The sequence below is a fragment of the Colias eurytheme genome, chromosome 9, assembly GCF_061535395.1.
Source record: "Colias eurytheme isolate Ceu_HAF_F1 chromosome 9, ilColEury1 Martin Lab GWU primary, whole genome shotgun sequence".
In the NCBI taxonomy this organism is placed as follows: Eukaryota; Metazoa; Arthropoda; class Insecta; order Lepidoptera; family Pieridae; genus Colias; species Colias eurytheme.
In genome coordinates, this window is record NC_142988.1 from 11,347,974 (window position 1) to 11,365,289 (window position 17,316).

General features: G+C 34.3%; 1 protein-coding gene across 1 annotated transcript; it reads right to left on the reverse strand.

The window, feature by feature from the left end:
- Positions 1–10,131: 10,131 nt before the first annotated feature.
- Positions 10,132–17,164, reverse strand: LOC149906141 (sin3 histone deacetylase corepressor complex component SDS3). Its single transcript, XM_090105545.1, has 7 exons — positions 16,822–17,164; positions 15,421–15,484; positions 14,404–14,541; positions 12,857–13,034; positions 12,038–12,245; positions 11,047–11,216; positions 10,132–10,499 (listed from the first exon to the last, which is right to left on the reverse strand). Exons 1-7 carry the CDS (start codon positions 16,982–16,984, stop codon positions 10,407–10,409), a joined length of 1,014 nt encoding a protein of 337 aa, XP_089961671.1. The 5' UTR covers positions 16,985–17,164; the 3' UTR covers positions 10,132–10,406.
- Positions 17,165–17,316: the final 152 nt, after the last annotated feature.

Below are 17,316 nucleotides of genomic sequence, written 5' to 3' on the forward strand. Positions count from 1 at the left end.
GAGATACGAATGGAAAAACCAAAAATTTCCCTATCTAGTACCATCTCTTCAATACCGTGGTTAGCGCAATACGCAACAATCGAGACTGGTGGCGCAGAAGACTGGTCACCTACTTGTCTGTAAAGAAAATTAACCAATGACCAATGTTTGGACTTGCTTTTTTAACTTCGATGGTTGAATACGACTTAACTGCATTTGCATATAAGAGTGTGTATATGTAAATACTTCGGCTGTCTATTTTGCACTCCTTTTTTAATAACAAGCAAAATGGACCACCTGATGTTAAATAGTCACCACCGCCCATAAACATTCACAAACATGTTGTATTATTAACACCGTCCATTTAAGCACATAAAGGCTCTTTGCTTGAGGCGATCCTATATCCTAGTTCTGGAAAAAAACCCCCCCATTCCTTTCTTTAAAAATATCTTCCAAATTCCTCTGACACGGATCGATACACCAGCTTACAAAAACATACCAAACAACAAGCTGTCCTATTAATAAAAGCTATTTAGATTAATTGCGGAAGTTATTACTGAATGGGTTTGCTACAATTGTAGCGCGGCGAGAGCTTACAAAAAACGTGGTCCGAAATACCAAGGAACATCGAACATCAACATGTTCCACGAGGCCATTTGCAGTCCTTGTTACTTGTAATGTCGTATATGGTCTATCACGTATTTTTTCCTTTAAACCCTTGTATCAGACGAGTTCTTTAGTTGTCATTGATACCTACTACTTTAATTCAGAAATATGGCTGATGCTCAGTGAAATGGAAATAAGATATATTTACTGTATACTTACAGTAATTAATAGAAATCTACAATATGAATTGAATTTTCTCTATACTTACTCTTTTTTGATCGGAACTTAATCCACATTCCGTAATTAGGCTGATTACGTACTTTGATAAGAGATCAATTCTTATTCTATCTACGGTAAAGACATCGAGCGTGATTCTTCTAACAAAACTTTGCTTTCAGAGAAGGCTCTTGAGATCTAGGGAGAGGAGATGTTACTCTTTGCGGTTGATCTAAAGATATACATTCACTTATTAAAATCGCTCAATTTTCATTACATCATTAGATAAACGACATAAAGACTAAAGCGAAAGCAAATATAATTCATGTAAAATTAACATAATAAGAATCCATCGACCAAGCTACATTTCCACCCTGTATGGAAAGCTAGATCCGGCGCTGCTCAACTGCCATCTAAACTAGGCCAGTCCCTATTAACCTTTTCACGTCACAAAAAAGCGTTAATCAATGAAACGATTCGATTATATCAGACAAGATAATGCAAGGGTATCGTCAAATGTCACGCGTTAATTCGGAATGTACGGCCGCGCCTCGGCGCGTAGGTGTGCGGGCAAAAAACTCATGTTATGATCGTGTAAGGATAAGAAACAGTCATTTGCGCTCATCCTTCAATAGCAGGATAATAATGTTACCATTGTTTAACGTTTTGAAACACTGTTATCACGTGCGATCGTTGCGAAAAAAAAAAATACTAGGTATTCATCTCCGTTCGGCTCGGATTCATCCATATAGACTACAAGCCCGCATAGGACAAAAATATGGGTCAAATGAACCACCAGGGGACATATCTAGAACGATAGCAGAGCAAAAAATAATAAGATTCATCACTATGCCGTCACTTGTAAGCTGTCCAACTGAGTGCAGATGAGAATTGAAAAGTACAGGTAGACTCGGTAAATTTTGGTCATATATTTTTGTACGGCATTCTTAACCATCGATAGATCCATTAAAAATAATAAGAAACCGCTCAGTGCCGTACAAAAATGGTGGTCCACCAAGTCGGAATTTTTATTTAATTTCCGAGAGTTACCGGGGGTAAATTTGGTCATTTGACCATGTACGGCATCTGTGTCATACTATTGCTATACTGCTTTTAATCCATTATTCCGCAACGCCGTACAAAAATCATGGGGACAAGGGGAAAAAATCGAGAGTTGTAATCCCCTCTCTTTCCCCACTCCAGGGGGTCATTTGACTAAGTACGGCTTCGGTTCCAAAACATTATCTAGCACTCAAAAGTACTATTAAAAGCAATGCCGTCAAAAAATAATTGTTCTTTTAAATGTATACCAATAATCATCTTAATTTCATCGAATTCTTAATATAAAGAGCTGTAAGGTCATTTGACCCTGTACGGGAACTTTTTTTTTAACATGATATTGTAAAATTCAATTGTTGTATAGTATTGCCGTTCAAAAGAAACCGTTCTAAAAAAAGTTATAGAGAAATGCAAAACCAGAAATTTTGTTAAAGTTTAAACATCGTAGATTAATGAAATATAATAGTTTTCTACACTTTATCCGTTGTTTTAAATAGAATTAACATAGATAAATTAGGAAAAAACGATGCCGTACATTTTTGTGCAGACCACATCTTTTAGGCTGATGAAAGCGACGAAAGCTACAATTTTAAGGGTGCTTTATGGCCATTTGATACAGTACGGCATTAACATATTTTTACCCAACTACGGCAAAGCAAAAGGAGGGTTATGGTTGTTTACAGGTCATGTATGTATGTTCATCTATTCCCTCGTAACTTCTAAACTACTTATCAGAATTCGACAAATGACATATCATTAGAAGCGTCTGAATTGTTCACTGGATAACCAGCGACCAGCTAGCTAAAGGCTATATGGGGTTTCACAAAATCTAATGTGGCGCCCTCTAGCGGACAAAACATACAGAGTAAAAAAATAAAGTTAAGATAAATATGCAGTGTTTGGTATCATTTGAAAGCGCTTTACTTGTACATTTTGAATATGTATATATTACTAGCATTTGCTTGTGACTTTACCTGTATTCATGGACTGATTGCATATAATTCACATCTTTTCGTTCATAGCTTTTTTATTAGTTCATTAATTTAACGGAGTCCATTCCACCTGACTCCGACTTTCCAAGGTGATAATTAACCACCTCGAGCTTCTTAATATTAATGTATATTTATATTTTATTATAAAAATATGAAGCAAACATTTCGTTATATGGATTTTTTTCTTTTTCAGATTTTTCCCCTTTGAACCAACGAAAATGTACGGCACATGAAAAAATATTATCTATGCATAAAATACTTTAAAAATAAATTTATTTCGTGTTGTGTCAAATGACCCCCTGGAGTGGGGAAAGAGAGGGGATTACAACTCTCGATTTTTTCCCCTTGTCCCCATGATTTTTGTACGGCGTTGCGGAATAATGGATTAAAAGCAGTATAGCAATAGTATGACACAGATGCCGTACATGGTCAAATGACCAAATTTACCCCCGGTAACTCTCGGAAATTAAATAAAAATTCCAACTTGGTGGACCCACATTTTTGTACGGCACTGAGCGGTTTCTTATTATTTTTAATGGATCTATCGATGGTTAAGAATGCCGTACAAAAATATATGACCAAAATTTACCAAGTCTACCTGTACTTTTCAATTCTCATCTGCACTCAGTTGGACAGCTTACAAGTGACGGCATAGTGATGAATCTTATTATTTTTTGCTCTGCTATCGTTCTAGATATGACCCCTGGTGGTTCATTTGACCCATATTTTTGTCCTATGCGGGCTTGTAGTCTAATATATGCTTATCATATAATTTGAGTAAAAGTTCGATTAATAATCATCGTCACTTGTACACAAACTTGCCGATTTATAATTTTATAATATAAGTGGCCTACAATAAAAAGTTTTTATAAATAAATTCCTGTAAGCGACGGCAGCCGTCGACATATTGACTGCTGCCGTCGACGTGCCGCCAACTGCCGTCGACATGTGGCGACCAACGGCTGAAGTAGCCTCTGCCGTTCGCAACTTGCCGTTCGTCTGTTAGAACTCTTAGATTTATGAGTTTGAAATCGGTGACAATATTTTTTTTGACAATTGAAATTATTAGGTGCTATAAAATAAAAAACACTTGTCATTAAATTACGCGGCAATCCCAGATAACATCTTATTAAAGTAAGCGAGTGGTTATAAATATTTAGTGCCTTTTGTATTCAGATTGTCGCCAATCAATAACCTTTACACTTGTACTTAACAATGCTACTGCTACTAATGTTTATGAGTAGAAAAAATAAATACATATATGTAGTTATATTATGTTATTATGTTGTGAAGAATATTGTGAGTAGGGTGCAATTATTGCAACATTATTGTACATAATTCAAATGATATTAGGTATATGTATTTACATATAGGTAATAAAATCTTAGGAAAGTCAAAACTGATATTGAATATTTTTAAAAGAATAGGTACTTGGGGGCGTGATCTTCAATGGATATCGAAGACATCCATTGAAGTATAAATACAGTTTTTAGAATTTTTGTCTGTTTGTCTATAACTATGTCCGCGATTAACTTAAAAAGTATGTACAGCATGGATAACTTCTAATTTGGTACAGAGATAGCTTGAGACCTAAGGAGGGAGGAAACGGGAACTACGTGGGTTTTTCTTTGACTACGCGGCGAATCCACTGGCAGAAATCTAATGATAAATAAATTAATAAATAAAAATCGTTTATTTCTTTCTTAACACAGTGTACAATAAGCTTTGAATACAATAAAAAGAAATGTACTTACCTACGTAATATCAATTATAACAACTAATTACATCCATTTAATACTTAGCACAACTAGCAGCAACCTACTTTTTTCCATTCAATCCATGGTAAGTAGAATTTCTTCACCTTATTGAAGGAGTTTAAATTAAGATTTTCCTAGATAAGCTTACTTCAATAATTAATTACCAGCATAGCTCGCTCCATTTTTTGCGAGCACTAGCCTATAATTACAATGCTGATCGACCAGTCGACGTTTTTGTCTGGTTAACCAAATTACCACTTTTGGCGCATTGAGATAATATTAATATGGAGACGACACCGCCTACATCACTTATGTTCCACTCAACATACGCCATGTGGCGTATGTTGAGCGGTTTTTTTTAATGGTTTTAAAGTGAAACGCATCAAATATGCCTTCGTGTGTGTTACGATATTGCACAAATAATACAAATAATACGGAAAATTGCAAAGGAATAACTTTCATCGGTAAGTAGCTAACTAGATAATAATTTTTAAAACTTAGTTAGAGCAAAAAAATGGCGCACAGATTTTGTTCGTGGTGTCTCCTCCATACGTAGTAATATTATCTCAATGTTTTGGCGCCATTTATTATTTAATGGATTGACATTATGAAATGTCAGACATGAAGTGTTAAAAGATAACTCCATAATTAATGTTTACAATAATCTTTGTCCAAAGCAATTTGAATTGTAATAGCGTCTTATAATCTATACTTATAATAAATCTGTAGAGAGGCCAGTTCTGTACATGAAATATATTTAAAAAAAAACTATGAAGGGGTGATAAGGGATCGCTACTGATGCCAAAAATGCAATCAGTAAAATTTTTGTCTGTCTGTCTGTCTGTCTGTCTGTCTGTCTGTCTGTATATTCGTTATAGAAACAAAAACTACACGACGGATTTTAACCAAATTTGGCACAATTATTCTTCATACTCCTGGGCAGGTTATAGTAAAAGAATCATGTAAATCGGTGTAGAAACACCAAAGTTATACATGAAATACGCTATAAGTCATCGCGCGTGAATACAGAATCATGCCATAAGGATTATTTTTGTGTATCAGTTGCCGCGTTCGACGCGCTTCGCGGCGGGAGCTATAAAAAGGCGGCGGGTCTGCACCCGTTTCGCGTTGTCACGGCATCACGTGTGAACGGCTGAACCGATTTCAATAATTCTTTTCTATTATATTCCTTGAAGTACGAGGATGGTTCTTATGTAGAGAAAACGTAAATATGTTCCACGGGCGAAGCCGGGGCGGACCGCTAGTAGACGAATAAAACATAAGTTTACTTGGATAAAAAATGAATGCTTTCAACGCCGCTCTGCGATAAAGCGCGGGAAGCCATTACTTTTAGGCGCCATACATTTCTATAAAAATAAGTGAGACTACCAAATTATTCATCTTGTTTTTTAGCTGTTACTCGTTTTTAACATTCGAATGATTTTTTGTTTATGGAAAATGACAATGTAAAAAATTAAAGGAAGTTTGCTCGGAGTGCAATTAGTGTTTTGCTCATACTAGAAACACAACTAGAAAAGAAATTGTATTTTATAATTACTGCAATTTCATTTTACCTATATACTCACACATAAATAATATTTTGGTAGTGGTTAATTATTCGCTAATTACTGCTTAATTATCTGTCTGCAATGTTGCGTGTAGTAATGCAGAAAATACCATCACATAGATTAAAGTACCCATAAACAACACATAGCCACAAAAACATGAAAAATATGAGGATATGATATGTGGCAGTTAAACGAAAAATATAGTAATTTTAAGTAAGGTCTGCTTACCTAATGATTCTGATTATTGTACTGACTGTATTAAATTCTTTATCGTGAACAAATTTAATGAAATGTATGTCGTACAGTATTGTGCGTTATCATTGAAATGTTGTTTGTTTGTTCTAAAAATAATCAATTAAATAACTATGTGGGTATGTTTGATTATTAACGTGTTTTGAATGTCGGGAAAAAAATTAGTTTAAAATAAAACAAATAAATATATTTCTGCATAGTATATTTAATAAAGATCTTTTCATAGTTCATATAAAACTGTCATATCATAGTCCTATTACTATATTTACAAGATTACAATATTCATCGTATTTACACAAACATAGAGCATTTCCATTACAAAAATCTAATAAATAAAATCATAGTCCAAAACCATGCATACTCATCTATGTGATATATTGATTTATAAACTGCAATTTTACAAATACATATTTATAAAAATACTATCTATGGGGAACAAAATATTATGTTCAGAGTTGTAGTGTGTTCACTAAGCAATGAGATTTAATTGGACTTTAAGGTAACTCACTAGCTGCCTTATATTTTCTTATTGTTTACTAATTATTTAGAGCCTCAAGTCCGCTAATTTAGTTAAATATCACACCATTACAATCTAATTGACATAACAATACAATCCAATTATCATTGTGACAAAATTGGTATTCTACAAAAATTAAAAAAATTGTCGTCATTGAATTGTAATGGTCTCGCGATGACACCATTCTCAAGACTAATATATAAGTAAAACAAAGTTTTTTCTTAGACAACAAAAACCTGCGGTGTTCCTGAATAACTACGACATTGGGGTTTTCAAGAAAAGAGCGTACGTCATTAAAAGGCCGGCAAAGCACCGGTAACGCTACCAGTGTTACATGTGTTTATGGGCGCTGGTGACCCCTTAACATCATCACCAAATCGATCGGACTCGAATATTTAGCTAATGTTTCAATTGAGAAATTGAAAAATTAGCCCGGCCGTACACGAACTGCTCGAGCTGTTAAACGCTGAGCGACGCACACGGACTGCTCGAGTGGTCGGTCGTTGACTGCTCGAGCAGTCGCTACAAGCCGCGTAGTTGACTGCTTGAAGCGGTCGCGACGGCTCGAGCAGTCCTTGTACGACTGTGAATGAATGTCTATAGTTCACCGCGCGGTCACGGCTTCAAGCCGTCGGTCTCAACTGCTTGAAGCGGTCCGTGTACGGCCGCCCTTAGGCATTTAGCGGACTTGAGGCCCAGGACTGTGACTTCATAAATTATTTACTTATGAAAGGAGTTTAGTTCAGTTTGAGTTGTTGTATAATATTTTATCTTATTGCCTTATACAAATATGTACTCAAGTTATCAAGTAATAATGTAACATATTCCATCTTAGGTAAATTTAGGTACTACTGTGTAATGTCTTGTGTGTTTTTAATATATGCCAATTTAATGGATGACAGGCAACTCACATTGCAATAGTAACAAGAATATACTACAGAACATACTCCACACACATATTTTTGCAATAACCTACTACTCATATTTCAAAATCACTCCAAAAAACTTAATCCATTTAAATTATAAATAGGCTATAAAATTTAAACTCTATATACACAGTGCTAGTAGAACTTTATTATACATTTATATAAGAATTTCATCACAATTGCTATATAATTATATATTATAACATTTTTGTGCGCCTTATACTACGAGTGGAGACAATTATACATCATTCCGACCCTGTATTATTGCATAATTTTATATGTATTTTGTACATAAAAACCAATCATAACATTGTTATACATAAATACAATTTGTCATGTAACAGAAAATTCATATAAAAAGGTTACCAGAAAAATTTAAAAAGGCCTGCAAAATTTGTTCAATAAAGTAGAGCAAATCAATTGAATATATTTTTAATCTGTCTCCCATACTGTACAGTTTATAATATTCCTATATTATGGATGGTTGGATTTTTAATTATTTCAGTCACAAAACAGATAAAAAAGGTTAGAAGTACCATGGGCGGGGCAGCCATGTCGTTCCTACTTGAATTGCTTATTTATCAACCAGTAATTGATATGTTGACCAAAACGACACATTCGCAAACAGATAGACAACTATATATTGCTTGCAATGCCTATACCAAGCGATCGTTATTGTAATACAGGGTGGAATTTTTTAATGCCATCTGGAAGAAAATTACTTGCTAAATACAATAGATAGAAGATTATACTCAAATCTTTGGGTAGAAATTTATATCACTTTGTATTTTTAAGCTTTAAGAGTACATTCCCACCAGGTGGCGTTGCAAAATTTCACACTTTATAATCATGTATCACAGAAGCGATCGCGCATTATAGTGCGTAAATTACGAAAGTCGGAAAAAAAGTTCAACACACGTTCTAAATTCTTATAAAAATCATAAACTAGTTCCTTTCTATCATCTTTCATCTGTTCTGTGATTGCATTCTTATAGAAATTGTTTAAAACTTCAATCATCCTTATCAAAGAAAATATTTACAGTATGGGAAAGGGCTTGGCTACTATGCGATCCAACTAAGAATAAGACGGTCCTAACGTCATGTTGTGACGTCACAGCAGTTTTCTAAGGCTGGCTACTCACGTACCTACCCAGGGGCAATATTGGAAATATTGGAAATATCTCGGTTGCACGGCGGTCGGAGCAATTTCAGTTATTCTCTAACTTGCCCCTGCTTGCCTACACACATAACAATTATGGAGCCAATTAAGGGTCCAATTTCAAAATTCCCCCTGCTGCAGGTATGTGAGGTTTAAGGTAACAATTAATAATATTTGTAAGTTTCAGACAAAATAAATTAAACCATTATCAGTTTAGGTTGAACGGTTTCCTTGGTAAATGGTATTGAATAAAAGATGTTTCATACATAAAAGTCTAAACGTTCCATAATAATAGATCCTATTATTAGTTGGATTTCATGGTACTAGATTGATATAAACCCTTTAAAATCTTACAAGATACTTATTAGAAGCAGGAAAGGCTCTTCATGTAATTTATAGTCTGAATTTCAAAATCAATTTGTAAAATAAAAACAAAATGCTTAAAAAATGTGAAAATTCGGAAAAAAAATACATTATGTTTTGTGCCAGTCTTTAAAAAATGCTCGAGACTACATTTACGCCGTTAGTACACCTACGCATTCGCGTGCGGCAGCGAATCTCTGCGAAACTACTGCGTAGCGAAATATCTGCGGAACGTTAGTACACAGCAATGTTTTCGCAACTTTTTCGCAATGCGTCTGTGTAATGGCCATTTCGCAGTTCCTTGCGAAACAATACTGACAAGGACGCAACTATTTCATCTATCTATGTGCTAGAGTGAGACATATCGTATGCGAAATCCTGCCACACTACTGACAGATTTTTCGTTGTTTCGATGCTGCACGCGAATGCGTCGGTGTACTAAAGGCGTTAGAGTTTAAAGGCAGATATTTTGAAGTAAATAATTTAATACAGAAAATTATTCATGGACAGCAAGCACAAAAAGAATTTATATATTTAAGTGTTATAATACTTTACTCCATTTATATTTTTATATTAATTAATGATAAGAAATCAAATACCTAAAAAAAATTCTTAGTCATATGTACAACAATACATAATAAATATGTTTTATGGGATGGAAATATGTTATATACATATATTTTCTTTAAAAATGTCATCCACAACTGAAATAACATATTTAAATAAAATAACATACAGTAATTTCATAACTATGTCTCAATCTTATATTTTTCTTATTGCTGTTTCTCGTAAATCCTAATTTTACATTCATACTATTGTTATACTTCACAAAAGCACAATATGTACAATTTATAAAATACATTTATACCATTTATAATTTATATAAAAAATCATTCCGAATACAATACGCAAAAACAATGTATCATACACATTTACTCACTAATCTAGCTGTACTACGCAGATAGCACTTACACATTATTTACACTGAACACTAGACACTAAACACTAACACTTAGGAGGCACGTCTCTTTAGTGTCACTTTCCCGCGCGCCAGCTGCGAGACGAATATCCTGACTCGCTCCGAGTTCGTCTTCTTCACGCATATCTGGAAAAATATTAATTATTAATTTTAGTAAGAGGTTTCAAATTTCAATGCAAAAGATTAATAAACAACTAAACGAATTTTATAGGTTACATTAAAGTCCTCATGACCGCCTATTTAAAAAACATCAAAAAATGTACGAGCAGAGTTGTATAAAACATTGATTAAAACCTTATTTCAATGCAGTAATATTCAATGCCTATTGAACACTCTCATTAGAAAACTCTGCCCAATATACGCTTAGGTAGAGTTTTGATTCGGACAGTTTTAAAGAGTGATTGTGTGTCTAGTTGTTTATACAGGTACATATTATATACTTTTTTAGGCTACATATAATATTGCTAGATCAGTGTATCAGGGACGATTTTAAGTCTATATATTATGTTTTATAAAGGAAGTATGTTGGTACGTAACACTCTTCACGTCACGATCAGCACAGAAAGGCGCTCGTAGCGTGGTTGGACACAGCTCTCGACGTGTACATACTTGTGTACGTGAAGCATGAGTATGGAGGGGTATAGTGTATGGTGTTACGTCACATGACACTCACCGCGTCATCGGTGATGGCGTGTATGTGCGCGGGGTATCGCGGCGTGTCCCGGCCCTCCACGTACACGCTCTGTCCGCGGTGGAACCAGCGCCGCTCGTACAGCAGCTTGCCGTCCTCCACGCGCGTGTCCGTCGTTTCGCGCTCGCCGCCCTCGCGCACTGGGGACTCGCCTGCAATCGTAATTGGTTATATTAGTCATAAGTGCACGCACATACTGATTGAGAGAAATTTGAATTTAATCATTCTTATTTAAATAAATGCCCTTTATTTGTGTTACTTGTGATATAAACCTTTCTTATGAGTATGAAAGTTACATAATTTATAAATTATATTATGGGAGGGATATTTTTATCAATTAACAATACCTTCAAAATAGCTTAAAACCATAACATATAAATTTAAACATATTTTGCTGAGAGAATTCCAACAGAGTAGTTGTAATGTGGCTATACCTTCCTATTACAATGTACTCTATGGTGTACAATATAATGTCGATATTGAAATGATATGAAATGCATGGGGTTACGGGCCATGCTATGGTTTATATTCCTTGTGTCAGTAGCTCGATGATATAGTCTCGGTACTACCATCGACCGCGCAAGGTGTGCGCACTGAGTCATTTTTTAATATTATTTCACATACCTACCTAATTATAATTAAGTATGGAGAGTTATTTAAATTCTCCGACAGCACTTGACATAACAAATTCTTTACCATATTTATTTTCTTTTCTTTTTTTGTATGTATAAATGCAATCTAGAATATTCAGCAATTATTTACCATATCACTTTATATTTCCTCACACTTATAAACCAACATACAACAAACACTCACAGCTATTAGAATTCACATGTTTCCTCGGCTGCGCGTGCGCATGCCTACTTAGCGGTGAGGCTCGCGAGATGGCGCGCAGATCGGCATCTATATCTCTTTACTATATCACTTTATATTTCCTCACACTTATAAAATAACATACAACACAAATACTCACAGCTATTCGAATTAACATGTTTCCTCGGCTGCGCGTGCGCATGCCTACTTAGCGGTGAGGCTCGCGAGATGGCGCGCAGATCGGCATCTATATCTCTATCGTCGAGTTGGAACGTGAGTGTAGTTGCGAGCGGTTTGCGACGCTTCTCTGGGACTGGGGCGGGCTCGTTTGCGCGCCGACGGAGTATCCGCTTCATGGGTGGTTTCACCTGAAATATTGGATAATTAGCATCAATACTTCTATACCAATATTATAAAGCATGAAGAATTTGTTTGAACGCGCTAATCTCTGGAACTACTCGTCCATTTATCGAGGAAGGATATAATTATAGGGTATATCAGCATGCTAAAACCAACATGAGCGGAGCAATGCGGGTGAAACCGCGGAGCACAGCTAGTATTAAATATATATGCAAATGGACATGAATATTAGATTTTAATATAGACATATTATTTTGCCTGGTAACAACTAGCTCAGATAACGAATAAAAAAAATATGTAAAGTGTTGCATAATTTCACCTGTATTATTGTAAATTTACTTTAAGTTACTTACACTAAAAGATCACGAAAGACTACTCATGCTCTAGTTCTAGCTCTATGTTCATTTGATATAAAATATAAAAGCACCATTAGAAATATCTCTGGTTATAAATAATTTAATTTACATCCCAAAATGTTTACAAAAGCACAGGAAAAAAAAGTGAAGCAATAATAAAAATCTTAGAAAATAATAGAACCCGAAATAAATAGTTTATCCAACACAAATCAATATCCAATACACCAAATTTAGTTAAAATACAAATGTATTTTGATATTTACCTCTATTGAGTCTCCATTAAGCTCCATGCTGTGTCGCTCACTCTCAATGAGCTTTTTCTTTTCTTCTAGATCATTGAGCAGATTCTCTCGCAATTCAATCTTTTTGTCTTCAAACTCTTTGGCAGCTGCTTTCTTCTCTGCTATGTATTCTCTTTCAACTACTTCATACATGTGCTCTCTGTAAAAATCAGTCTATTTACAATATATTTTTCAACAATCCTACAGTAATCATGCTAATATTATAAATGTGAAAGTTTTTTAGTATTGATGGATGTATGTATGGACGTTTGTTGCTATTTCACATAAAAACTACTGGATGGATTTGGATTATACTTTACAGGACTATAGATCATCAGAATACAATACAGAATAACACATGAACTATAGAAATGCTTGATTTTGCACACGGGTTCGTCCCCGGGTAAAACCGCACAGCTAGTAATACTGTATAGAAAAAAGAGGTGGTGTGGAAAAAATAAAAGATGTTTGAAACTCTATTACACTAATAAATGAGAGTTGAGAGCATCAGTTTTTTGCACTTAGTCTACATTTTACCCAGGTACTATGGGAATGAAGCCAGTAGTCAGCGGACCCAGCTAGTTATGCTAAAAAAATTTTACTTCAATCCTAATTATAACACATTATTAGTGAACATGAATAGCAACTTAGATTATGGATTGGTCTCCGCGCGCGCGCTACGACTAGATACCGCCGGCGTACTTGAAAAATGCGGCAACTAATAGTACGCCGAATTCGGCGTACCCAAGCCAGTCGTGTCACATGCATTGTGTGGAGAGGGCGAACCGATAGTTTATAAAGATTTTGAACAAAATCTGAAGTAAAATGCCTATTTGTGTCATAAAACTATTTAAAAATAATACAACAAAAAATAAGAAAGACACTAGGATCACGTACCTTCACTAAAGTTTCGTATTAATCGAAATTTCTCCTTTACATCGAAAATTTTTTCTACGAAAATACGACGCCATACAGTGTTGCCGTACTGCATATCCAAAAAATACACGTGGTTGAGGAAATCTTTTAGCAATAATTTGAACTTTTTTTTTTAATACTATTACTAACACATGTATAAAAAAGTATAATAACAATAATTTATTTCTGTTTAACCATGTTTAACTGACTCATATAATATGTTTTTTTTTTTATTTCCGCTTTTTTACTTTTAAACAACCTTTGTGACTATAGTATAGTAGCGTCGCAAGTGGATTTGAGTCGCATGTTCATGGATTCGATTTCCGGCCAGGTCAGGATGAAAAAAAATATTTTTCAAACTTCTTTCCAAGATGCCAGATTTCCCATTTATTAGGTAAAATTTATGTAGCTGGCAGCCCAATTCTTCACGCACACTAGCGTCTTTACAAATTGCCTAACACACACTACAGAAATGAGTTGCCGCACTCGCAGAGCTATTGTTTTTAGGTGGTGCGGTATCTAGTCGTAGCGCGCGCGCGGAGACCAATCCTTCATCTAAGAATAGCAACATATAATGCACACATAAATATAATCAAATGTGTAGTACAACTTACTTGTATATTTTATTAAGCCGTAACCTCTCATGCAGTTGGTGTTCCAGCCTCTTGACTCTCTTTGTGAACTCTGGATAGATATTATCTTCTAATTGCTGTAACTGTTTCTTGAGATTCACCAGTTTATCTTGGTACATTCTATGAACAGAATATTTTGAAGTTTAACACCATATTTTTAATTCATTTAATAATAAGAACCATAAATTAATATTTGATACAGATTTCTGTAAAAATATTGGCAAATATGTTTGTGATGTAAATTATAGTGTACACTTGAAAATAAAAACATATTCTATTTATATAAAATTCAGATAAAATCAGTCAATAAGGATTTTGACCGACGCCTTTAGTCAAAAACCTTATTGACTAATTTAAAGAGCAGACATTCAGTCAATATAGGTTTTGACCGACGCCCTTAGTCAATAACCTTATTGACTAATTTTACCGGTCAATAAGGTTATTGACTGGTTAAGGGTTTTGACTTTAACATATATAATTTTATTTTTTTACATTTTTCTCAACTACAACCCGCAACAATATATAAACACAGGACAATATAAATGAAAGGAAGATGGAAGGTGACAGAAAATATTTGTTTCTTACATTTTTCTTACAACTTGATAAGAATTGCTACATTTAAATATTTAAATTCATCTATGCAATAACTCTATACAATAAAAAAATATCAGTTTCAAAGGTAGTTTATTCTTACTATTTTCTTTGAATGCATTTACATGTAGTGAAGTCCCATGTCCCCAAGTGGGGTAAGGGGCAGATGCATTATACATACATCTGTTTCACTGATCAATTTTCTTTAGAGACAAGTAGGTGATCAGCCTTCTGTGTCCTGCCAGACTGAGACATTTTTTTTCTTCTTCTCCACCGGGAATCGAACCCAGGACCCCTCGGTTCTACGCTCACGCGTCAACCACTGTACCAAGGAGGCGGTCACATTTACATGTAAGGAAACTTAAATAAATGAATGAAGTTACTTAGATTTGAAATAATAACACTTACTGCTCTTTGATGTCATGAGGTTCATCATTGTTTGGAAGTTCAACTTCACTAGCTTCCTCCGTATCTGTGAATAAAAATAAGTTATTAAGTTTATTGTTAAATCAACACAAATATATATTTACTAGCGGTCTGCCCCGGCTTCACCCGTGGTACCTACATGTTTACGTTTTTTTTTTCATAAGAACCATCCTCGTACTTCAAGGAATATATTCCGCAGTGCACGCGATGACAGAATTATTGTTAAGAAATTATTTACACCTTGGGTTACAATATTGCATTTTTGGTAAGGATCTCTAATTCTTTTGAAAATGCAATATAGCCTATCTTGCTCAGTGAAATCGGTCCAGTAGTTTATGCGTGAAAACCATACATACATACATAATTACAAACCTTTCCTCTTTATATTAGTATAGATAATGTAGATAGCCAAGAGTGGTTTGAGAGGGGCACATATCAACTGTTCTTGGATATGTTGGTTCCTCATAATGCTTTGCTGATTTGACTTCCAGCAATGTTTAAGATATTGATTATTGGCATACATAATAGTAATGGTGTATTGTGATTACTACATATAGTTAAGAAATGAAACTATAGGTCTGTTTATGTATTATTATTGTGTATTTTTTTCTATAAATGACTGTTTGTTTCTCAAATAAAAAAGCAGTGATGATGCAGATAATATTAAGGTGATTAAAAAAGAATTTTTATGTTGGAATGCGTATCAGGTAGTCTTAGCCTCTCAACTTTTTGATTGAAGTTAATTGTTTTAACTACAAAAATAGTATATTGCATTGTAATTATGTAATATGTATTTACTTTAGATGGCATTTATAGTAAATAGAGAATGAGATGTCTATAGGAAGGTATTTGTAAAGAAGAGATAGAACACATTTATAACTTTCTTTTAGTAGTTGTAGAATATGATTTTAATATCCAAATTAAATAATTAACAACTTTAAGTTAGTTATAGCTTTTCATTTACAAAGCTGATTCATGCTAAGTATATTATTCAAAATTTTATATAGGTATGGTGCGAAGGCGAACTAACAACTATCAACATGTCTAAACATGTGATACAAAAAAATATTACACCAAATATTTGAATTTAACCAATAAATTCATATTTTAATAAATGAATATTAATTTGGAAAAATTCAATATTTTAAATATAATTAAAGAAAGCTGGGTTACATTGAACGAACACTACCATGCGTCGTTACTTACATTTTTTTAATGAATAGAAAGTATTTGAATAACCTAAATTTTTTTTATTTATTATTACATAACATCTGTTTACAATGTTCAGACAACGAAATTGTCAGGAATAACAAGTTGATATGCAGATGACATCAATATGACGCCAAAATAGGATATCATAAAACATTGTAAACAAAAGCGTACCTTCATCACTATCATCCACAAGAGGCGGTGGTATTGCATCTTCTGGATCCCGATATTCGTCTAAATCGTCGTATCCATCATCTTCAAAGTCATATTCATCTCCAGGCCCAGAATAAGGTGATCCTTGGTAAGACATAGTCGAGGCGACGCGTAACAGTTGCATACAGATTGACTACGTCTCACAGCTTTAAAAACAAACTCCGAATAAAATATTCAGAGTGTTCGACTTGGTATGAAAAATTGCAAGTGCTATTTAAGTCACTCATAGAAAGAAATTCGCTTTGAAAGTGTACACTGCTTCTGTGTTCTGTCGAAATAGAAATTGGAACGAATGCAATAGGCACCTGGCACTTTGTTAAATGTCAAAGTCGTCAAATTTTCAAAGCATCATAAGCCGGCAACAATGTAAAGTAGTCTTATTTCAGCGGAAACCAAGTATTGTATAATATGCGGATTTAATGAGAGTGAAAAAGACAACAATATATTATTTAAGTG